The 24899-nt window shown below is 42.9% G+C and overlaps 1 protein-coding gene across 2 annotated transcripts; it reads left to right on the top strand.

The window, feature by feature from the left end:
• The first annotated feature begins 5011 nt into the window (after positions 1–5011).
• Positions 5012–24820, top strand: pak4 (p21 protein (Cdc42/Rac)-activated kinase 4). Of its 2 annotated transcripts, none has more exons than XM_076036523.1 (11): positions 5012–5200; positions 14156–14392; positions 14872–15089; positions 15180–15390; positions 15762–15989; positions 16688–17146; positions 17276–17409; positions 18100–18226; positions 20423–20548; positions 20670–20804; positions 20952–24820. In XM_076036523.1, exons 2-11 carry the CDS (start codon positions 14192–14194, stop codon positions 21105–21107), a joined length of 1995 nt encoding a protein of 664 aa, XP_075892638.1. In that variant the 5' UTR covers positions 5012–5200; positions 14156–14191; the 3' UTR covers positions 21108–24820. The 2 variants fall into 2 exon arrangements, with proteins under 2 accessions (XP_075892638.1, XP_075892639.1); XM_076036524.1 differs by lacking the exon at positions 5012–5200 and adding an exon at positions 9993–10350.
• The last annotated feature ends 79 nt before the right edge of the window (positions 24821–24899 follow it).

The following is a 24899-nucleotide window of genomic DNA, read 5'->3' as shown; positions in this document are numbered from 1 at the left end:
TTATGTTCTCATCAAATAATCCTTGGTGACCCTCTGCAGAACTCTGCACGGCTATTAATACACAATGCAATTAATACACAACAAATGAATTAATGTGTAAAATAAACATTGTTAAAGCAACACCCCTTGCTTGGCCTTTGGCTCAAGCATCCATCACTTTTTTGTATTAATCTAATTTCTATGCTTTTCTAAAATTTCACAGTGTGTTAGAAAATGTTCCATGATTATCTAAAGAAAACAGCTCAGTGGGTTTCATAACAGCACGTTATGGACAAAAATAAGCAAACATAGGTGAGTCAGTGCGTGTCTGTGTTTTTGTTTTAGAGTTGCCACACTGCCTCCAATCAATAATTAAGTCTGCAGCCAAACTTGTCCGCAGTTGTTGTTTCACCCCACTGGCTGCAACAGCCGTGACCTGAAGATGAGCAAAGTATGAGTCAGCAGCAGTCCCTGTCCTTCCCAACTGCAGCAGCAACACCAATTACAATGTAGAATAATAATTACCACCAGCAGATGTTCACCATCTATTTCATATTAATTGACTTTGTGGGTTTAAATTGATTATTGAAAAATGCAGAACAAAACTCAATATATATTTTCATGACAATCGATTAAATAAATCTCACCCTGAACCAGAATAGGATCTTTGAGCTTGGCGGTATTTTATGAGTTTATCTCGGGCCAGCTGGTGGTGTGAAAGCAGCTGCATCGGCACAAACTAGATTTTCCAATTTAACCCCTGAATTGCAAAATGGCAGAAGGCTCTGCTCAGGTTTAGAGTTATAGCTGCTGCGCTTCATACTTCACTTTTATAGTGTCATAGTGGCTAAGGTACTGAATAGCATCACTCGGTTCCATCAATATCAATCCCATTTCAACTCACTGGGACTAAATTTTGACATTTTTGGAATAATAGAAAATAATAAAGAATTTAGTGAAAATTAGGCAAATTGCAATATTTTGACCACGTGGATTGTAGTAGTCCATTGTCCCAATTGAAATTGAAGGTGTTGTGGCCATGTTTTGCAGTGTAATAAGTGATTTATGTATGCTGCCCCACTGTTGCCGCCCCCTCATGGCATGTTGGTTCTGAGCCAGAAACCCAGTCACCTTCAGGGAGGAAGCTGCATGAGGACAGATTTGTGAACTCATTTTGTCAGCAAAAGGTTGCAAGAGTGTGGAGCATTTTTCATTAGCAGCTAATTAGATGGCTTAGGATGCTCTTCGTTATCCCAGACTCAGTTCTATTGAATATGCCAAGAAAAACTCATGATGAAGCTGAATGTCCTTGTTCATTTAAAAAGGAGCACCCCTGCTTAATTTTCAATACACTTTTACTTCCTTGTATTGACCGTGTTTGCTTACAGGTAAAGGAAGTTGTCTAACAATGGTCTCACTGTTTAAGAACACACACAAACATTAATTTTGCCTGTAACAAACAGCACAGCCTGACAAAAAAGGGCAGGGCAGAGTATATTTTAAGCTGCTGCCACTGTTGGCCGATGCACTTGACCCCACCTGTTAAAGTAATTACCCAGCCAGTGATGACTGGAAGGATGAGGAAGTTCTGCTCCGTACGACCCAATCAGAAATTTCATTACTTCAGAGGAGGATGGAAACCGGTGAGGCTGCTCATCAGACTGCCAGGCCATGGAGCTGAATGATTTAGGAATGAGCTTCCTGTCCTTTCTGGCCAAAGTGGAATCAAAGAAGGTGAATCCTGCGGCCTTAATTCATTCACTTGGTTTAGATGTTTTTCCTCAGATTGAAATTTAATTTCACAGAGGAAACACAGTTTGAGATGTTTCCTTAGCAGATACATTGGTAATTTTAGAGGAGAATAACAAGGATTTGTATCAACAAGGTATCATTGCTTCTAAAAACAACTTTATTCACTCACGGGCGTTCAAAAAAAATAATAATCTCACACTGTATTTCTGGAAAATTAGTTTCTATTCTGAAGAAAGAGACTCAGGAGAGGAAACAGTAAATGCAGAAACAGGAATGAAATAAATGCAAATGCTTGAATAAGCCAATAAGGAAGTGAAATAAGATTTAAAAGTAAATACAAATGTACAAAGACAGACCCTAGGCTTCAACAAGGTAATAATGATGTAAAGGAGTGTGAGCGCACTAAGCAATATGTCTCCCAGGATAGACAAGGAAATGAAAATAAACCTGGGGAATGGACACAAGGAATCAGCTGTTTCAGCACATTCACAATGTATTGATCTCAGTTTGCAGGGTGAAGAGGAAAAGTCGCTGATATTGGAAGTCTGGAAACCTGCCTTCACAGCAGGGCTGATAGAAATGAAGCCAGGCAAACTAAAACACACCGGCACAGTCGTGACTGGGATCGTGTTGTTAAGCTTTTGACTAACACTGATCTAAAGATGGACTTTTAAAAAATAAAATGCATATTATTTAAGAGTAATAAATTAAATACGCTTATGCGTCTATACATTTTTATTTTTAAAGTATTATGAACTACATGTAATACTCTTTATTACTCACCAGCTCAAATTTGTCATCTTAATATTTTTCCAATTAAAGTGGAAGACAACTTTTTACAGATCTGGAGAAAAAATAAATTCAAATGTGATCCATAGTACTCGGGGAGGGGATGGCACTTCTCTGGTCAGAGGTCAAATACATACACAATTAAATGAAGAGCACCCAACGAGAACCAAGAGTTTAAGAGAAATCCTTTGAAGCTCGTAAAGCTTCAGTTTGGTGGAAAACCAACGAAACGCAACCGCCCGAACAGCAGTGTATGCATGTGAACGGTAGAGGCCAGTGTTGCATATTAAAAATGTGCACCGGTTGCCGCTTCCACTGGTGGTTTTATAGTGAAGTGCAATGTGTCATGAAGCTGAAGCGTTTGTTCCGATTGAGTTTCTGCGTTGCAATTAAATTATTTGATTGATGAGCAGAGTGTTCACATTAACATGTACCTGTCGATTCTTTTCTGCTGCAACAGTGTAGTTTCCCAATTTGGGATCAATAAAGTTTAATCTAATCTAATCTAATATTTTTTGCATTTTACTTTTACTGTTATGGATGAAAATAAAAATATTGAAACGTGAGCAATTTGGTTGAAAAAGTTTCTTAGTCCTACATTATTGGTCTATGCAAATCAATAAACACTTTCACCTTCCTCCTCCTCAGCCAAGAGTTCCTCTGTGTCTTCTTGCCGTTGCTCCCAACAATGAAGCCTCATCTGAGTGCAAACCTGCTGAAACAAATCAGAGAAGCCTGTTTCTTCGACCCTTCCTCTTCCATGAGAGAAGAGATCGTCAAAAAGTCCCAGTCTGGCATCAGAACTAGGATCCCCACAAACTTTGTGTCGCGATGCTACCAGCTCTCCATCATCCAGGAAACATCCATTCACCACAGAGACGGACTTGTAGCCAGGCTGCGGTGAGTCAACAGCAGAGCGGCACATGTGCAGCTGGTCCCCCACTGCGATGTGAGGATGACGTGATCTTAAGAGGAGCAGCAGGTGTCTGCAGGACCAGCTCTGCCACAGACCACCACCGGCAGCAGGCTGGTTGCTCTTAGATTGTGGGTTTGCAAATGTTTTGGATGGGTATTTCCGTCTCAGCCAAAAGCAGAGCCACTTCCTCCACACTGTTCGGACTCTGTAGCCCAGATGGGAGTCAGTGTGCTGCCTGGTGCCATCTCCTGCCGGGGTTTTGTCCTCCTGGATTTTAGGAACATTGTTGCAGCGCTCATCAGCATCCAGATTCCCGGAGTGATGGTGGATAACCAGGAAGGGGCCAATTTCTGCCTCGACAGACTCCATTTGTTCAGTCGCCGAGGGGTCGAGCTCTTCCTCTCTTGGCTTTGGCCTCAGATGTCTGTCTCAACCGCTCTCCCTGACATCTTTTCCTTCTAATTACAGGGCAACCTCATCCACTGTATCACTCCTTCTAAATCTTTTCTTTTGACTCTTCCAAAAACAAAAACAAAAAAAAACAACAACAACCCAGACGTGTTCCTCTGTACAGTTCACACTAGAGTGGAGAGTTCATGATGACTTTTCCTGATGCATATCAGCTCTCCGTGAGACCAGCACTCAAGCAGCATCCAAATATCTGCTTTCAAAGACCCCGCCGGGTGTCCTCTTATGTTCTCTCGGTCAATCAATGACTGCTGCTTCCACAAGTGCTGTGTGTCACAGTTTGACCCAGTGAGGGCAGAATTAACCATGTCAGCTGAACTTTGCTATCCTGCCATAACCTGGAAGGAAAGAAAAGTGAGGCTTTTGTCTTCCACTAACAAATATGAGCAATGAGCTATGAATGAATGACTGATATTTATGTCAAAACAATAATCTCTCCCAAGGTGGCTCGATATTTTGTTTTAATTCATGTTGCCATTTCATTTTATTTCTCAAGTCTATCTTCGCGTAAATTTAAAGTAAACACAGGTTGTGCAAAAATACTAGTGCATTATCATTACAAATGGTGACAAACTGAGAAGTCTATAGTTGAGTTTCCTTTTTATGGTGTGTAGGACAGCCAATTGTGGACAGGTAGTAACACTTTGAAGTGTTTCAATTTGTTCAGAATGGAAGTGGGACTCGGGTTGAGTCACGGGAAATAATAACAAATTGATCGATGGAAAAGCTCCTCAGGCAGATGCTGACCTCGTGTCCTCTTTTACCTCGTTTGCTGTCTCTCTCATCATCAAGTCCAAAGATAGTCTGCCTTTTTTTGTTTGAGTAATGTTTTTTTTGTATATATTGGTTTGGTTCTTGAACATGGCATCAGTGGACTTCTCTATTAACTGTTTGGCTTTACCATATTTTCCACTATATTAGACAGCTATATTAGCAAGTATTTATTTAATGCTATTAAATTTAAGTGGTAAAATTTATAGGTCACATTTACGTCTCAGTAACTGTTACAGTGCCAAAGTAGTCAACTTGTCATGCACGCACAAACGACCCCTTCCTTCACATTTTATGTGTCGCTCCACCGACTCCCATGAACGCTGCGGGTTGCCATGGTGCACCGCGCAGTTTCCCGGATGTACAATTTCCCCCTGTTCAACATGGCGTCAGGAAAGTGAGACTTCGGCTAATGTTACACACTTCGAGCAAAGTTTCCCCGCTTCTATTTTATTTGAAAGAAAGTAACCTGTTTTACGTGGGAGAGTGGCAGCATATAAGCCAAGTTTTTCCGGGACTTTCTGAGTGAGTAAACAGTTTTGATAATACAAACGGCTGTTGTAAAGCTTGTTGTTCGCTAGCTTGTGGCGCGTCTCTGCCCCCCTTTCAGTATTTGCTAACAGCGGCTAGCGTTAGCTGCTTTCAAGTCTGTGCCAACCCGTGTTGCAAGGAACAGACAAATATCGTTTGCTCTGGCGTGTGTGTGTGTGTGTATTCGCATGTGACTAGTACCGCATAAGTGCAACTTAAAGAGGCATGCTTTCCTTGTATGAATGACTTGCAAACTGATGAGTCACTTGTGAAAGTTGTTCAACAAAATCAGGAGCCGCGGCTCTGGGCACCGTACCAAGCTAATTTCACGCCGGGGCTGTGATTCTTAACTAAGACCATACAGTCAATGGCTAAGACCCTCTTAGCTCGCAGACCGGCTTAATGGCAAATCCAGGAGACGTGTGTTCCCACAGCAATGTTTTTTCTTGTCTGTCTACAAACTGTCGTGTACATGACAGAGGCAAAATCACAACTATTGTGTTACGGGCAGTGTGAGTAACGCTCCTTCTCAACTACAACACAGAAACCTGCCCGTGTCTCCACCTTTCATTGTAAATATAAAAAATATTATCTTGCCTTCCTTCCGTGCTCCCTGTTTGACAAAGTCATTCTTTTTGTATTGGGCGTTTCTTGTCAAATGAAATGTACATAATGTATTAATTGGAGGGGGTGTGCATATGACGCTTAAGTGTCTGCTGATGTACGTGAGACAGTTTTATTAGGTCGGTTAGTCATCACAGTTGTGTGATGATCAGTAATGTGCCTGGCACATCACTGCACATTCCTAGAATGCCAGAGCTTTATACAGGGGGTCACTATCCAAACTCAGCAGTTGGAAATCAACCCCCGTTCAACAGCAAGAGATATGTGGATCTGTTTAATGTTAATAGAAACAGCTCAGAGCTACATTTAATGCTTTAGATTTAAACATGAATTGGATTTGGGTTTTGAGTGTTTGATGTTTTGCAAACCGATGCCAGTGCATGTTGTTTATTATGTGACAGATTGACACGATATTTGGTTGATTTTACATAGTTGATTGTGTTAATTGTTCATTTTTTGTTTCTGAGTAATAGTCGCAGCTTTTGAAAGCATTAACACAACAGGTGGTTAAAGATTTAAACAAACTTTGCCTTTTCAATCCAAAATCTGGACTGAATTGCTAGGGTCAAAAAAAGGCACCAGCCCTCTCGAGCATGTACAAAAATGGTTTTATTGAAAGCTTTATTGCTTTCAGAAAGAATCTGGTTTGTCAGGTTTAGAAATACCAATGGCTTAATAACAGTATTAGGAAGACAGAGCTATGCTAAGCTATGCTAAAGTATGAAGCCCTCAACAAGGAAATGAGGAGCATAATAACAATCGTGATGAAATATACTGTGCTTGTGTAGGTTTCAGATAGATTACACATAGAGACATTAGGTGTTCAACTTCGGCTCAAGCCAGAGTGAGAACCAGCCGGGAAGCAGATTGCTACAAGTAAAAATCCCCAACTCCACCTTCTATCTAGGGAGTGATACAAATGGAAAAATTTGGAACAGTGAGCAAGAATAATTTGAGTGCGTCTGGGTACATTCTTTCATCATTATTATTTTTTTATTCACCCTAAAAAAAAAATCCTTTTCTTTCTGAATTTTACACGATAGTTTATGAGAAGTTACATCTGAATGATTTTTGTCTCTGGGTGGTGGAAATTAATGGGTAGTAGTTCAGCCATTGAACTAAGTCATGTAGATCAGCTGACTCGAAATCAATTAACCTTTGGTATGGAAGTAACGGGGGCATGGAGAGGCCCGTTGAGGGTCATATCAGACTAGACGTGATGATTTTTACTGTAACAGGGAGAGAGGGCCAGCCTTATTGCCTCAGAGGAAAGAAAATCCTCAGTGGAATGAATACAGCAGCCAACGTCAACACAACTCTCTCGGAGCTCTAGAACAGACAAGAAGAAAGTGAAGCGTAGGCACTTGATTGTAACAATGGACGTGGGATCTGACGGTTCAGTCTCAGATCCTATACCAGGCTTAAGTAAAGGCAGTTAAAGGTATTGGACAAAAAAAATCAAATCATACGATTTTGATTTTTGTATAGATTGGTTCTTCTGTTAGCATGGCGAAGCAGTTTGCTTCGTTTACACACAGAGTTTTTTTTTTTTTATTCCCCTCCAAGTCATGCTGGGGCTTGCAGTGTTCCCAGTAATAACAAAAACATCCAGCACACATTCCCAATACAAAGAGAGTTCTGGATGGTGGCAGTGCTTGACCTCAGCTATACTGGTGTTCCAGTGCCATTCAAAGGCGCTGTGTTACAGAGATGAAAAGAAAAGCTGCTTTTTGTTTGTTTCCCCTGTAACGGCCAGATAGTGTGGATTGCACAGACATGAATCCTATGATGAGAGATTGCAAGGTACACATTATTGACATTTAACCTCACCAATTAACTAAACACATTTCCAAAAAACTATAAAACATTTAAATGGTTTTCAGATGTCTACACTCCCAAGAAATGAGATAATTCCATTGCTTGCTTTTTTCCTTGTTACATCCTTCCCTTTTTAAAGAACTCTGGAAGTCATCCATTTGTGATGTCTCAAAGAGCAATGATACATCACCGGTGTTCACATTTATGTCAGCTCTCTCAAGTATGGGAGTTTGTTCTGTACTGTACCTCCTGCCTTAAAGGCTGAAGTCAATATCTCGGCTAGAAATATGCTGCTACTGTTCCTAGACAAATCACACTGCTGTGATATTGCTGAATAGATTGAATTGATTGATATATCAATTCTGAGGCTCTGCCATTTTTATTGTGCATTGAAAGGCCAGTACAATCACTGCTGTTGTGACAATATCCTGCATCTTGAGCAAAATTGCCTGAAGAGGTCTTTATTTATCTTATGAGAATGTGTAATTCTTTCTATTAAACTCTCATTCTCATTCTATTAAAGAGCAACTCACTTTTCATTCCTGAGTGGCAACAACAAGAGTGATGTTTGCATGCATGCATCGAGTTTGAATAGTCGGCAGCATGCTGCTGTTTGGAGCAACATTCCTGCAAACAGTAAACCTCTGATATCTGACTTTTTAATGACAGGGAAATGGGAACGTTGATAAAATCCTTATCTCTTAATGACAACAACATGACCTCTTTTTTTTATTCAGTTTCGAAAACGTGCCGTCTGCAATATAATGATAGTGCCACAAACCAGAAGTAAGCGCGATGCCTGACTGATCTTTCTGTTCAGATGTTTGTCGTGCTATTGTGAGGTTGAAGGGAGATGACGGAATTGTTACTGACTCCTGTTTCTGTGTTTGTCAGTCGAAACAGGAGGAAAGCAAATAAAGACCTTGTGCACAGTGCAACTAGCCGTCTGCGTATGCACGCTGATAGCCCGGTTTGCTCTCCAGAGCGCCCGCTCTGCCTTCTTTATCATTGACCTTTCCACATTCCACAACCTGCTTGGGAAGTCGGCCCTCATTGGCTGCAACACTGCGTGCTTTGTTTGAACTTAGCCTTGTCATTGGCAGGTTTGTGCGTTTCTGACTGGGATATGTGGACCTGCGCCCGCTGTATTTTTATTCTCTACGGAATGCTTACGGACTTTTTCCATGTCTGCAACACCTCGTGGAGTCAGGATAGGACAAAGACGGCAGATAATGAACAAATAACAGCTGGCCGTGCCGACAAATTATTGTCATCAACTACAAGATGAAATTGGAAAGATTCTGAAGGAAGTGTTCATCATTCCCGCCAATGTGTGTTAAAACTAGTTGGGATATTTACATTGGCGGTACTCTCAGCACCATTACTATCAAAGCAAGGGTGGAGAAATCCTCCAACTGAAAACACGTCTGACCCAAATCATAGGTGTTTTACAGGGTTTTAGGCATGTGTGAGTTATGTGTTATTATTCAGCTGCAACTTGTTTCCACTGCTGAGGGTGTTGATATTAGCAGGTAGACAGGGAATTTCACAGTAGCCTGTTTTCATCATACTGACAACGGCAGAAATAATATTAGCCGTGTGCTGTCATAGTCCATCATGTTTCGTCAAGTCTACTGTTGTGTGTTATCACCAAGTAAGTTTACAAAGGAGTCAACTGAATTTCATTTTTCAACGTCATCAGTCTGAATTAGTGTTTGTGTGTTTGGTGGATGGATGTTTGCTTTCCATTTGAGGCAGAGTGGCACATTTACAGTAAATATGTTGCACATCCGTATTCACAGAAAACTTAGATCCTAAATTATTGATGATCTAACTTCATAGGTGACTGTTTGAAGTATTGTATGACTGTGATATTACTAGTGATGTGATACTATAATACGAGATAAGAAATTTTATTTATTCGGTTTTGTTTTTAATTTAGCAATAGTTGTACTGACAGTGGTAGCGTCAACGCCATACAGTTGAAAGATCTCTGTTGGTATCTTGACTGTATTTTATACAATATATTTTTTCTTTTCTTAAACTATTTTGAGAATGTTGTTACCACTTTTTCTCTCTTTGTTTCTTTTTTCCCCACTAAATTGTCAGCAGTTAACAAAAAATGAGTACATATCAAACCTCGTTACGCGACCTGTTGAAGTTAATGTGGAATCGGAGGAGGCAAAGTAGAAAGTGGAAGTGAGGGGGGGGGGGGGGGGAATTGTTTTCACCGATTAACTGAACACGAGGCTGTTGTTACACCCAACCTGTACTCACCGCTCCCTCCCTCTCTCTCTCTCTCCCTCCCTCTCTCCCTCTCTCGTTCCCTCTCTCTGTGACGTCATGATACTGGGCCGCGTTTTGCTGAAACCGTAGGAATGCGACGCAGTTTGTATTTCCAACCCGGAGCCGCGGCTCCGCTCCGGGTCAGCAGTTGCCTGAAAACACCGGGGAGGAATTAGCAGCAACACTTGCTAATCTGGCGCCGTGACTTCGACGACTGTCGACGGCCAAGCGACGTCTCGCTCCGACGGTTTTTCTTGAACCGAAATCCGTCGCGGTTACAACTTTGCTTTGCTACCGCGGAGACTTTTTTTCCCCTCTCTCCTTTCCCCGCCGTCGTCCTTGGCTGCCGCTGCCGACATGAGATCAGGTGTATGGTGCGCTGCTGTCGGCTAAGAGACACCCCTGTCCATCGACCTGTGAGTATCTCCCACCAGCTTTATGTGACGTTGTTACTTACGACTTCCTGCTCGTAAACAAACGTGCGAAGAAGTTGGAGATTTTTTTTTCTCTACTCTGCGCTGGCAGGACAGAGCCAAAGTTAATCTCGACCTCCCACAACAAAAACGCTCTTGTTAATTTCACAGAGCTGGGATTAAACTGAGTCATGGGAGAGGGGGTGGATCGAGGGACGTACAATAATTTGATTGTTTACTTTGTGTTTTAGGGGGAAGTTAGTGACAGGCCAGACAGGAAGAGTGATGGATGTTTGTCTCTCTGGCAGCAGATAAGCGTGTTGGGACTACATGTGTGATTTAAACCTCCTCCCTACTAGCTGCCTGTTTAAAACCAGTTGCCAACTGCTCTCAGCTGCAAATGTCAAGACAGCTGTTACACTCCACTGTTGGGTTCATTTGTCTCTGTTCGCACAAGTGTTGGTGACACATGGAGACTGGGGAGAATCGTCCTTCCCTCGGTTCCCACGTAGGGAGGATAACCAAAGGCTTGGTTGTTTTGCTGCTACACTGTTCATGTTGTAGAGTTAGCATTTTGATTTTTCCATTAATTGAGGATTGGTTGTTGACTTTTATTTTTATTTTTTTTAATGAAACTTCTCAGATGTATGGCGTTGTCCTTCCTGAGCCTGATCTATTGATCTACAACCATCAGAAAACAATAAGCTTCTGGATATGACTCAGGAAACTGAAAAGGGTTTGACATGGAACTTGTTATTGTCAGATGATGTGCGTGACTTTCCTGTCTGTGTTAACTGCCAGAAGGTTTCCAGTCAAATAGCCATGCGTGAGTAGACGAACTGCAAGCAACACTGGTCGATTGCCAAGCTGTGATGTGCTTGGCAAGTTTATCAAGGCTTCTCTGCACCTAAACGTAGATGTGTTGCAGCACGATTGTGAGAATCGAACCAGCATTGTGAATGTCTTTGCCATCGAGGCACTGTTTGTTTGTTGCAAATGCAAACGCCAGGAAACGGAAGAAAAAAAATATTTTGGATCTTGTGTACTCAATCCAATCTACCAAATTCAAAGTAAAAAAAACAAAAACACATTAAATTAAAAAAAAAAAAAAGATTAAAGGAATATGTCTCATGTGTACAGAAGCTTAAGAGCTAATCACTTCGCTTTCGTTCATACTTTTGGTATGCACCGGCTACTGGTGGTTCATGCCGCCAATAGTCCCAAGGTCTTGCTGTGCAAAGTTTGTTTTCACAGTACTTTACAAACCTGGGAAAACACTGTGAGAAAGGTCTTCTCTTGTGTGTGTTGTTTGAGTGGCTGCTAGTGCAGCTGTATGTAGAGGGAATCAATTAGGAGAAAATAGAATACTTCAGTGACTAATGGATGTTTACTTTTTTAGTTTTTGCAGATGTGTACATTCATATATACTTATATTCACATTGTCTAGCAGTGCCATTATTTCAGTCTTCACCTTTATTGTACAACACTAGTATGTCCTCTCATGGTTGTAGCAGACCTATACTGCTGAAGGAGGAAATATCCTGGAGAGAGCATCCGATGAAGTTCCATATTCACTTTAATTACTAACGTTTCTTTGTAGTACAAGTATTTTTATTTCTCTCCTTTGAACCACATCGTCTCAGTTCCTGAAAGGCAGATGTTCAATCTTACAGTTTACCCTCCAAGCAAAATAATTCCAGTTATCCTCCCATGCAGCAAAAAGCTCAGCAGTCCTCCGTGACTAAGAGCCAGACCGCTGTCTGTTCATGTAAGATGCTCCGTGTCATTCTCGATGACCACATGACACTTTCTGGGATGATTCATGCGCTGCTGAAATGCTGTGTGCCCCTAATAAGACATTACAAATCTGGCCATTAACAGCTGCTAGTGCAGCCTGCTGGTCAGTAGCAGATGTAATCATAGGCTGCTTGTGGTGTGTGCGCTCGTAATCTGGAGGTGATAGAATTTTTCCAGCAACCCCCCCACTCCCTGTGGATATTAATTTTGTCCCTTCTTGGGGCTGTAGTTCCCGTCTGTGTCCCAGCGTTTGGATGTATTGATTGACTGTAAAACTGCTTCAGCCAAACTGCAATGACAGGGCCTGTGCTGTGATTTATGGCCTTCTTTTCTGTTGTCATCCCACTCATTACGAGTACAAGGAGGCATTTATCACCACAGTAATGTAATGTGGCTGTAATCAGAGCGTTTTTGCCCTCGGCCATAAAATCTAAAGTTGGTCGTGGGAGGAGCTAAAATCCTGCTTTCTCAGTTTGTGGACATACATTTTATGCATTATTCACATTTTTGAGGACGGCTCAAGGCTGTTCTGTTATTTGTTAACATTACGCTGGCATTTATGTTTTTATACGTTACATTGGTCCAACACAGTTTTGAAGCTACATACCACTTTTTAAAACATTGATTATTGTATCCACTGTGGTTTATGTTGTATAGATACGTAAATTGGATTTTTTTTTTAACTGGTTAAAAAATATGTATGTACATATTATGAAATACAAACCAAATTGATGTACAAAGAAAATCTGAGCTTGTGTCTGGATATTTATATTGTCAGAAAGGAAGAAATCAGAAGGGGAAAACAATATATAACAAATAATAATAAAATGTAAATAAATAAAAGGCAAAGAAAAAAATAAAGAGTAGAAAAGTTCTAAATAAGATTGCAGAGGAGTTCAGCAGAACTTTTATTTATTTTTTTAAAGAGAAGCAAGCTGTTGTTGATATTTTTCAGCTGCTCCACTCCCTCTGCCCTCGCTGGATCACCTGGAGCCAGACAGTGACCTCTTGCCTCTGGCTTAGTCCAGCTTCTGCTCATAACACATTGATGGTAAACAGGCCCCTGTTTGAGGGTTGGGAGTGTCTGTTTTGTTCCCCACTGACCAGGCAGCAAGGTTGAGAGTGTTCAGACGGTGGTCAAGCACATGAGCTGTGTTTTTGAGGTTAATTTAGGACAACGTCACTGAGCGAGCACTGTTTTGATGATGGTGCAGAAGCAGTTGTGTTCATCCTGTGTCCGCTGGTGAACTGTCACAAATGCTGTGAACTAATGATGCAAATTATTGATTAATTCATTAATCGTTCGTTGATTGACCTTATCGATCAATTAATGATTAATTGATAAGCAGCAATTTTTCCTCTGACTTTAAGTTGACTTCTAATGGGTCACATTTCAACTGTTTAAGAAAAATAGTTGTTTAAAAGAAACTTGTTCTTGGTATATAATGTCCATCGCAGTATGAACAGGTGAATTGCTCTTTCCTGTCACTATACTGTTATAATCATATTAATTACCAATGTGAAAACTGTTCAATTAATTTCAACTAATTTAATTTAATCTGATCAATTTAATTCTTAATTGACAATTAATCGATAATCAATTCATTGTTAACATCACTACTGTGAACGCTTAAAATGATTTTAAATAATAAAAAAAACCTTCCCATACTACTTACTAGCTTTCAACAGGAGATACTTGAATTTTACAATATAAGTTGCATGCAGAGATAACAAGCAACACCTCTCTGCATTGTATTTTTTAGAACTCTACCACCGCCTCTGTCACACCAATGATCAGCGCCCACGTCATCTTTATTCATCAGCTTCATTTCTGTTTCCAAAAGTCCAGCTTCCTCCTACTGGACCCCTACAAAGTCAATTGCGCTCTGTGTGTCTCTAGCGGTGTCTGTCTGCACCGCTGTGTTTTACATGCACCTTTTCACATTTGCATTCTTCCCGGTCCGAACTGCTCACCATCCTCTCTTCCCTTCCTGCTTCCTCCCCCCTGAAGATCTGATGCTCGGCTGCAGCCGGAGGAGCCGCCACCATGTTCACGAAGAAGAAGAAGTCTCGCATCCAGATCTCGGCTCCGTCCAACTTTGAGCATCGAGTCCACACCGACTTCGACGAGCAGGAGCAGAAGTTCGTCGGGCTGCCGAGGCAATGGCAGTCGCTCATCGAGGACACGGCCAAGAGGCCCAAACCTTTTATCGATGCCACTATTATCACTACTGTGGAGCCGCGCAAGGTGGGTTTTCTCGTAGGGGGAAAGTTACAGATACAAACAGAAACCAAGCGAATTGATTTTTATGCCACAGATGATAACTTATTAATAGCTTTGTTCAAAAGCGCTCTGATATGCCTTTGGTTGTGATGTAGCGATGTACAAATTTTTTTGATCACCGATATGATCAAAAATATAATGTATTTCATCATAAAATGAAGAAGCTTTTAATTCTTCAATATTCTAATTGGAGTAACATCAAATAAATAAATAAATAAATAAATAAAATAAAATAAAATATATAAATATATACACAGTTTTTTTTTTTGTTTTTTTTAAACTATGTTCATGCATCCAGCACTAAGTGGATTTAAGACAGTTTTCACTCATCTATGGTGATGAGTTCTTGAGTTCAGTGGTGAGATCAACACCTTACTAGGAGCCCATGATGCTTTTTGAAATTTTTTCACCCACGTTTGTCACAAACATCCATTCGATTTCAGACCATTGTGCGTGGAAGCAAGATGGCCGTGGACGGCTCGCTCACGTGGCTGCTGGACGAGTTCGACACCATGTCTGTCACTCGCTCCAACTCCCTGCGCCAAGGCAGCCCCCCCACCCATCCCCGGTTAGACTCCAGTTCCTCGGTAGGCGGAAGAGCCGGCCAGGAGAACGGAGATCCTCACTGGAGGCATCCTTCAAACCAAGACAGGCACGACAGGTACCGGCAGACTGCTGCCGCTGGATCCGCAAAGATTTTCTTTGAAGCGGCTGCGTTAAACCTCTGTATTTATGTTTGTCGCCATCCTAGGGACCACCGGCACAGACAGGACCAGCACAGCGGGTCTGACTCCCACCACAATCGACATGCCGTTCGTCCTCTTCAGCGAGATGAAGGGGTGCAAGGTCGACCCCAGCAGCAGCCTCGGGGCCAAGAGCCCAGCAGGTCCCACAGGGACAGGCCCGGGTCTGGCCCTCCACCACCACCCCATCGAGACAGGGAGCACCGGGACAGAGAGCAGGTGGAGACAAATATGTCAAAGATTCAATGTCCTATTTTAGTTTACTTCTGTCTTTTTTTTGGTCATTCTGTATTGACAACTGATGAAGTCAGTGAAGAAAAACAAATCTCAAACATTTTCTTCATATACCTTCACTTATAGATAGATAGATAGATGCACTTTATTGATTGTAAATTGGGAAACTACACTGTTGCAGCAATAAAAAAACAGTACAAAAATAAACTATACACTTGTTGATAAGCAAGGTTTTCTAAACCATTAGTGCCATGCTATTTGCCATTGACTCCAGGAAAAATGTCCATCACAACGCTCCAGAGATTCTTGAATAAAGCTGCTGTTCTCCTATTCCTTCCCCTTCACTTCGGGTTCAGGCGGATCACAGAGACCAACCTGGGGAAAACCGGCCAAAATCCAGCTACATGGTGCGGGATGGCAGCCCTCAGTCTCCCAGAGACAAGAGGCCGCTCTCGGGGCCCAACATGCGCACCCCGAACCTGCCGGTCACCGATGGGGTGATGAAGGCGACCCCGCAGACCACGAGGCCCTTCAACACCTACCCGAGGACGGACAGCGACGGCGGACGCAGCCCCACAGGACAGGTAGGGGCAGCGGAGTGCACAGAAAGGCACCAGGTTATACGTGTTCTTTTTGTTTAGGCCAGGGGTCGGCTACCTTCACTATCAACAAAGCCATCTTGCCCCATCTGCCATCAAATAACATTCACCTGCAGCCAGGGGGCATTATTCTTCCTCTTTAAGTGGGTGACGGAGACCTGAGGCTGGGGGAAAATTTGCAACCTCAAAAAAAAAAAAAGTATTCAGTTGGAAATTAAACGTCCAGTGATTGACGTTTGCACCAACGTTCCAATATCTGACGATCTATGTCGCAAAATGCGGCAGGGTTACCAGAGGGCAATTCTTCCTTCTGACCCATTGGGTGCCGCATTTCTTGGCATTTCTGCTCCTGCATATCGTGCAAAAACCTTTGTGGATACGACACAATGATGGCAGAGGTGGCAAGTAAGTAACTCTTCGCCATCTTCGCAGTGCTATGTTAGCGAGCTGCTACTTCTGTAAATACACCGGGCGGATATTTTTGGAGATGGCTTCGTGTAATCTCTTTTTTCAAGGAATGTCCTTTCCTCGTAAACTGAGCTATAATGTATTTCCATGTTATTAGGTTGTTGTTTTTTCAACACTAAAGGCAGCCACTGCGGAGGCGCAGAAGAGCCGCAGGTTGCCGACTCCTGGTTTAGACTCATGATGATCTCATTTGTTTCTCCACCTGTGCGTCGCAGCCGGCTCGACACGACTCCTCTCCTCAGAACGGCCCCTCCAGCGGCTCCTCCCGCAGCTCCTCTGGCTCCAAGCCTCCCATCAGCCACCCTCACCCGCCACGCCACGCCTCCCAGCCCAGCCTCAGCCCCGAGGCCACCATGCACCCGCACACACCTCACCCCAGCGTCCCCGCCCCGAGGCCCCCCGTGCCCGCTGGTCCCCCGTCGACGGGAGCTCCGCCGCAGGGCCGCTCGCCTCAGCGGGAGCCCCAGAGGGTTTCCCACGAGCAGTTCAGAGCGGCGCTGCAGATGGTGGTGGATCCCGGAGATCCGCGGACGTACCTGGACCACTACATTAAGATCGGGGAGGGCTCCACAGGCATCGTGTGCATCGCCACCGTGAAGACCACTGGGAAACTGGTTGCTGTGAAAAAGATGGACCTGAGGAAGCAGCAGCGCAGAGAACTCCTCTTCAATGAGGTATCTGCCTGGCCATCCAACAAATGTGCTACTGGCTACTTGATGAATTCCATGCCTACAACCTGATTCAGGTTTCTTGTAATCTGAGTTTTTTTTTTTTTTTTTTTTTTACCCTTTCTCATTCCTCAGGTGGTAATTATGCGGGACTATCATCATGAGAACGTGGTAGAGATGTACAATAGCTACCTGGTGGGAGACGAGCTCTGGGTCGTCATGGAGTTCCTGGAAGGTGGAGCTCTCACCGACATCGTGACTCACACAAGGTGAGAAAGAGAAACTTTTGATTGGTCAGATTTTTGTTTTCTCAGTTTATCCAAGTCTCTTGTTGTCCATTAGGGGGCGATGTTTTGCCTCATTTTAAAAATATGTACACTGCAACGGCTCAGACATTTTTATTGATTAAAAATCTTTGTTCCATTGTGATTTTTTTGAAAAAACTATTTTAATATATGTATGTATATATACATTGTTATTATTATTATTATTATTTTTTTAGCTTATTCTTGACTGAGTTAAATTTATCATTCTGAGTTGTAATGCTGACTTGCTGCTTGGACTAATTTCATGACATCCCATTGAGTTGTGAGAGTTTCTTTTTTTTCACACAACAAACCGATCAAGTCACTCCAACTTCAAATGTAAACATCACACACATTTCGATTTGTTGTAAATCCACATGACCCAGACAGGTTTGTGTGAAGTGAAGTTGGGAGAGGTGTAAGAGTGATCTGTAAACATCTCACATTAGCAGATTAGCCCTAGCATCAGCACTGAATTAGGTCCCTAAGCGGATAATTCCTCTGATTGTCAGCAGGGTTGAATGTGGGTTAGGTCAGTGTGAATCTAATGCAGTCTGAATCTAATGCAGTCTGAGGTGGATTTAGGAGCGCACACAGCGTAAACATGGGAGGTAGTGAAAAGGTTGAACGGCGTGTGTTTTCTCGCTTCTTCAGGATGAACGAGGAGCAAATTGCCACCGTGTGTCTGTCCGTCCTGAAGGCACTGTCTGTCCTCCACACGCAAGGTGTGATCCACAGGGACATCAAGAGCGACTCCATCCTCCTCACTCACGACGGCCGCGTACGTACCCCTTGTGTCACAATGAGTTCCCACACGACATCTGCTAAGAGAGCAATGATGCCACGCTGCCTTTAGAGGGGCACTGCAGTTCACCGAAACCACAAACGGTGAATGCCACTGAAAGTTTAATGCAAATTTACACCTCCAGTTTTTTTCAAATGTCACTGCAGCCGCAATGCAAACTCTGAACTCCGCCTTAATATCTGTCTGCAGCTGCGGTTCCATATTTCCCTCCAGTTTTCCACAAACAAGTACAATTGCGATTTGCAGGTGTTTTCATTGAATGGTGTGAAGCTCATAAGCCGTAATTCTCATAAAATCTCGTCCCGCGAGATTTACGAGAATTACACTTGCTTTTGTTTGTTCACATCTGTTTGCTGTCAAGAATGGTTGTTGTATTTTTCTCTTTGATAACTTGTAAAAAAATATTCTGTCTTCTCCTCCGTCCAAACACAACACGTCCTTTTCACTTCAAGTGAACTGGTCACATGACTGCCGTACGTCACGTCCGGTGATGTGTAAATGCGATATATCTCTAGATCAGTTCGTCTGAAAAACCACCTCGTGAGAGCGGAAAAACCTTTTAGCGGAATTTGAGATGACCATTTTTTTTATTGCGAGATTTAGGTTTTGCACAATTCTAGGGGTAATGGAACCGCAGCTTGCGTCATATCTGCGCGCTAGTATTACATTTTACACTTGGTCGAGAGTCCATGGGCACATTAACATGCACAGCAGTATTCCAGTGTTCACCTTGTTAAACTCCACGCTGACATTGCCTTGTAAACACCAGTGAGTCCATCAGAATGCAGCCAACCATATGTTAGGGGAGCTGCAACTGCATGTGTCCTGTCATGTTAATTACATGAAGCCCCCCCACCTGGACACCTGGAGTACAACAACTGCAGGATTTCATCACAGCTGTTTGTTTTTGGCATGAATGCAGCTCAACCCACAGTGAAAAACTGGTTTCCAGTGTCCTTAAATGCCAGGGAGAAACAGCATCAGACAAACATTTGACTTGGCAAATGAAAACAACCTGCAGTCCGCTTTGCGTCACCTGATCGAACCATCTGTTGCCCCCCCCTGTTGCGAGACCACCTCAGCCAAGCAGAGCCGCTGCCGCCCTCGGCTTATTGAGCTGAGCCAAGAGTTCGCTCAAAACGGAACCTGGTACCTCATAACTTCCTGTAAGTTGCCACAGCGAGATGCTGCTGTGTGCAGAAAATGAAACCTAGATGTTTCTCTGTATCAAGGTCATGGCAAAAGGAAGTAAGATAGAAGTAGGTCACAGGGAAATAATCCATCCTCCTATAGCTTCTATTCACTTCTACACTTCTGTATGCTTAGATTGCAGAGTTGAACTCAGCTCTTTATTCTAGCACCAGTCATAGTTTGTGAGCAGGCTGACAAGGTTGAGATACCAAAAGTCAATCTGACTCTTTCCAGATTGCAAGTTATTTCATTCAGCATTTTTATTTTTTGGGGTGAATATTCTCTCGCCTCTGTGCAGGTCACCGCTGCTGCGCAGAGGCAAACGTGTTGATAAACCACAATTATCTTATCAACTGCTGCAGGGTTATTGTGGTTCTAAGTCTATAAGCTGCGGTTTCACCCACTCGACTCTCACACCGTAGCAGGCCGGGCTTCTGCACTCGCGATGCGGCGCCTCAGCTAAGCGTAACAACAACACAACTTCAATGCACCAGCGCAAGTGTTTGTCTGTATCTTTACATCTGTTTGCTTGCAATGTTTTCACCTATGTGATCATAAGTTCATAAGGTCTTAAAAAAAAAAAAAAAAAAAAAAAGCTTCCTGTTCGCTGCTATGTCATTGCTTATATGACTTTGGGGTCGCACTGTGATCAAGTTGTTTCCTGTCAGTGCTGGGTGTGTTCCCACCCCGCCTGAATGCATCAGCGTGCACTTGATGCAACAGTGCCTCATTACTTTCACGATTAAGTTCACCTGCATTAACACAATAAGGTACGTGATTAGCACTTCCTGCAACAGGGTCTTTCTATATTTCAAAAGTTATTAGGAATCCTCGTCTTCCTCCAACTTTTTGAGTAAATTCTTAGCCGGGCAGCCATCGTTGTCAGTCTTCTTTATCAAGCTGAAATAGAGAAAAAAAAAAAAAAAAAAAAAAGAGCTTTGTTGATTTTATTTGTTGAACTTCTTCTCTGTCTGTCTCCAGGTGAAGCTGTCCGACTTTGGCTTCTGTGCCCAGGTGTCTAAAGAGGTGCAGAGAAGGAAGTCTCTGGTCGGAACGCCGTACTGGATGGCCCCAGAGCTCATATCGAGACTCCCGTACGGGCCAGAGGTAACCACTCACTGTCTCACTGCAGCCACTGTAGATTATATTTTTATTTTTATTTTTTTACATCATCTGAACATCCTACATTAACTGGTCCACTTCCCGATGTGTCCGTGCTGGGTCGCAGGTGGACATCTGGTCTCTGGGCATCATGGTCATAGAGATGGTGGACGGGGAGCCGCCGTATTTTAACGAGCCACCGCTCAAGGCCATGAAGATGATTCGGGACAATCTGCCTCCCAAACTGAAGAACCTGCACAAGGTACAGAGCTCTCTAATATTGATGGGTAACTTCTTCCATTCTAAACATCCTTGTATCGACGGCGCGTTTTGAGAAAATGTTGCGCGTCTAAATTTTACCTCACAGTCCCCCCCTCTTGTGGTAAAGCTGTCATCCTCTCTTCTCCAGGTGTCTCCGCTGCTGAAGGGCTTCCTTGACAGGATGCTGGTGCGAGACCCGGCTCAGAGGGCCGCAGCCAGCGAGATGCTCAAGCACCCCTTCCTCACCAAGGCCGGCCCGCCGTCCTGCATCGTCCCCCTCATGAGGCAGAACAGGATGAGATGAGACGCCGCTGCACTGACACCCTTCCCGACTCCAGGGGGCGGCGTGTGCGGGTTCAGACTGAACGGAATGCTCCTGGCGTGCAGAGGGGAGGCCCGCAGGTGGGGGGGTCAAAGGTCACGGACACACGGCCTGCGTGCGCAGCGTCGCTGTTTAGCCGGAGTATCCTGTTGTTCTTCTGTAAATCACTGAATTCTGGGGGAGTTCAGCTCCCTATTTTGAGTCAATACGGTGTGTGTCTGTGTGTCTGTGCGTGTGCGTGTGTACTTGTGTGAACCTGTGTTGCCACCGCTGTGAACGACAGGTCGCTGTGGCTCATAACGTGTGTGTGTGAGCTCTCTCAAGGAGAGAGAAGAGCAGAGAAGCCACAGTGTGAGTCGAGTGATTTTTCTTTTTTCTATTTTTGTATATTTTTCATTTGAGCGGCCGGACTGACTGGGATCCTCCAGGACTCTGGCCGTTCCTTTTTTCTTTTTTTTTTCTTTAACATTCGGACAGTAGCTGGATTTTTTAGCTTGCGGTGGGTTTTGCACACCAGTCCGGTGCTTTGAAGGAACCACGGGCTCCCTGACACGACACTACTCTCCTCTCACTAACACAAGGCAGATTTGTCACTACAAGCGTTTCTCCCTGACGGCCACGGCGGAGCTCCTCGCCTCGCCCAGAACTTACTACTGAGGGAGGAACGCCCGACTCCAAAAAAAATAAAGAATGAGTCGGGACGGACTTTATTTTGGTAGTCATTTAAATACTAACTTCCTGTTGTAAACAAGCAAACATACACTAAGTCAACACTGGAGTGTTTTTTTTGTTCTTTTAAATGAATTATTTTCTCTCCCCCCCAAAACCCCCTTGTTACTTCCCTGTGTATGTACAATGAGCATAGAGAGATATATCTTTTTTTTTTAATGTTTCACTTTTTTTTTTATTTTGTGCTGTTTTGTTGTTGTTTTTTGTTTCCTGGTTTCATTTTACAGAGAGGGAGAGAGAGAGAGCCGTCACAGTTTGAAGGCACCGTGGAGGAGACATGAAAACTGCACTCGCTTTCATCTGGCAGGCAGAAACACATTTTATTGTTCAAATTGTTTCTTTTTTTAAAAAACCTCCACTGTTCACCATGTCTGTCAATCCAGTTTGATATAAAACATTAAAAAGCAGAGAGTCCACTTTGCAAATAGCCCCGCCCCCTGCTCATCAACACTGTAAGTGCAAAAAGAACCTAAACACTAAAGAACAATCAAACTCCTGCTGCAGCTCTTTGCAGGTTTTCCAGCAATCTATTTTATAGAATAGTAAGTCTTTAACTTTCTCTTTTTTTTTTTATCATGCTGCCCCCTCTCTTCTGATTGAAGTGATAAATGTTGGACCATCCACTAAATGTAGGAAGCATTCATTCCTTCATTGTCTCAACTTGCTTAAACTAAACAAAACAAAACAAAACATTTGGTGGCAAATAACAGCTAAAATAAAAATGCGTGTTATTTTCCGACAGGCCCCAAAATGGATTCAAGTCACCAAATGATTGACCTTGCAGTGTACAAAGTGAATTCTCCCACAATATCTTCAACGCCAGCCTTATACACAATATTAAATGCAAGACTGTTGTGTTTTTTTTACCCCTTGGATATGAAGATGCTCATAAACAAAAACCTGCAGACCTGTTTCCTCCTCAGTGGCAAAGCGTCTATTTCCGTTCCGTCTGTGACTCAAACTAGAGACCCTGCAGAGAGTCTTGCATGAAAGCAGACCTCAGCCAGGAAGCTTTTTGCATCGAGAGAACTTTACGAGCCCTCTAATCTTCCGCTGCTTCACAGTGAAGGCATCGCCGGCTCCTTCAGACGCCCTGCACCGTCACTGCGACGCCGACACGACCACTACGGGTCCTGCTTGTGAAGGTTTAGGCCTCAACCTCATGTTAACACTACCGGCGCTGTAAAACTGTTTACTTGCAGGTCCCATGTTGTACTAAATTCACTTTGCCAGTCATTTCTAACTAGACTGTGTGTCTCTGGCCCGTCAGAGAACACCGCAGACAAATAGAACAGGACCTTTAAATTCTGTATTGAAAAACAAGAGGTACGTGTTGAAATGACCTGAACCACAAATGTTCTGACTGTAGCTTGTAATGAGCCTGGAGCTCAGCACAGCTGCTTCTCCTGAAACAGAAGTGGCTGTGCAGGTGGTCACTGTGGTTGATAAACCTGCCTTACACTACAGCTGAGATACTTTTGTCAAAGCAAAAGTCTTTTTGCAAACTTTTGCAAAGAGCACTTAAAAATGCTAACAGGCTCTTAGCATTGGAGCCTCTTGAGGCTCCAATGCGGTTTCTTCTTCGGGCATTTTTTTTGGCCCACGTGAGTGAAAAGGTGTTGCCGTGCGGCGAAGTTTGTCAGTCCTTCAGAGGTACCCGGTGCACGTCGACGCTTCTGCAAAAGGACAGAGGTCAACTGTGCTCTGTGAATGTGTCGACAAATCTGTAAATGTGTCAACAATAAGTCAGCGCTATGAGGTTATAGACCCATATATAAGAGCAGCTGGTTCTGATAAGAGATCAGTCACACAGCCAACCTGCGTCTTAATGATTACATCAAACCTGGATGTCAGTCAAGGCTGAGAGTTCTTCTGACTCAGGACGGGGAGCTAAATTGTAACGGACTTGTTGGTTTTACTGGCTGTTAAAAAATATGTTTTGTTTTTTGTTCTTTTCCAAACAAGCACAGATTTAATGATGTGTGTGCATGAATCCCATTACGAGGCATTTTACACATTTTCAAACTCACTGTGGTCTTGTAAACAAGTTAGGCCATTACTAGACACATTGACGAAAACTCATTTGACTAAACAAAGTCCCCTGCACATCAGTTAGCTTTTTCTTCTTCTCCCCCTGCTAATTCCAGCTTTTCCAGCTAATTTTAAACCCTTGTGCTACTTTCCCTCACAAACACTGGCTCTAATCAGCCTGTCATACTTTGTCTCCTTGGCAGCGGACAACAACAAAAACTTTCCCCGGATCTCCCGTTCAGGCCAAAGTGGGTCAAAGCGAGTAATGTGTCACAATTTTCCAAAACATTTTGTGATGTTCCATGTTTTTTTTGTTTTTTTTTAAATATAATCAGACATGACACTGAGAGTGGAGTGAAAAGGTTCATGAGAAGACAATCAGGTGCAGTGCTGTTTTCTTTTTTTCTTTTAAATAAATATTTTTTTTTATAAAGTGTTTTTCTTTTGATTTAAAGAATCCCAAGTTGATTAATAGTCCCACTTCAATTTTTAAAAAATCAATTTTGGACTGCACGTGTATATGCCACTGAAATGGAAATGATGTAACGACTCCATAGTTAGCGTCTGATGCCCTTCGCAACCACTAGAAGCTTAAATATTTAGAGCGACTGGCGCTGAATTCGGAAGAAAGAAAACATTAGTTTGAGATTTTGAGTTTCGCAAGAGACTTTTGTTTTGAATACCGATACCAAATTCTTGTTAGAGTTCTTCAAACTTCACGCTTTCAGTTTCATCATTAGTCATTTTCAGTTTTTACATTTCATTGTTTCTGTCCTCTTTTTTTTTGAGTTAATGTCGAGGTTGGTTTTTGTACTTAGAACGTTTTCAATTTTTTTTGTTAATTAGAAACCTAAAAGTTGTTATAATGGCAAGTTATTTATATTGAAACCCAACTTTTGTTTATCTGATTTAAACAAGCTCTTCCTGTTACGATTCATCCCATTCCTTCTTCAACAACCAATGTGAAAAATCCCAAATCCATCTGTTCTGCTGTCGAGCTGATGTTACTCGTCC

This window comes from Nelusetta ayraudi, unplaced genomic scaffold, assembly GCF_046127955.1.
Source record: "Nelusetta ayraudi isolate G7.1 ecotype Tasmania unplaced genomic scaffold, CSIRO-AGI_Nayr_v1 ptg000048l, whole genome shotgun sequence".
Taxonomy (NCBI): domain Eukaryota; kingdom Metazoa; phylum Chordata; class Actinopteri; order Tetraodontiformes; family Monacanthidae; genus Nelusetta; species Nelusetta ayraudi.
This window is presented reverse-complemented; position numbering and strand designations above follow the sequence as displayed.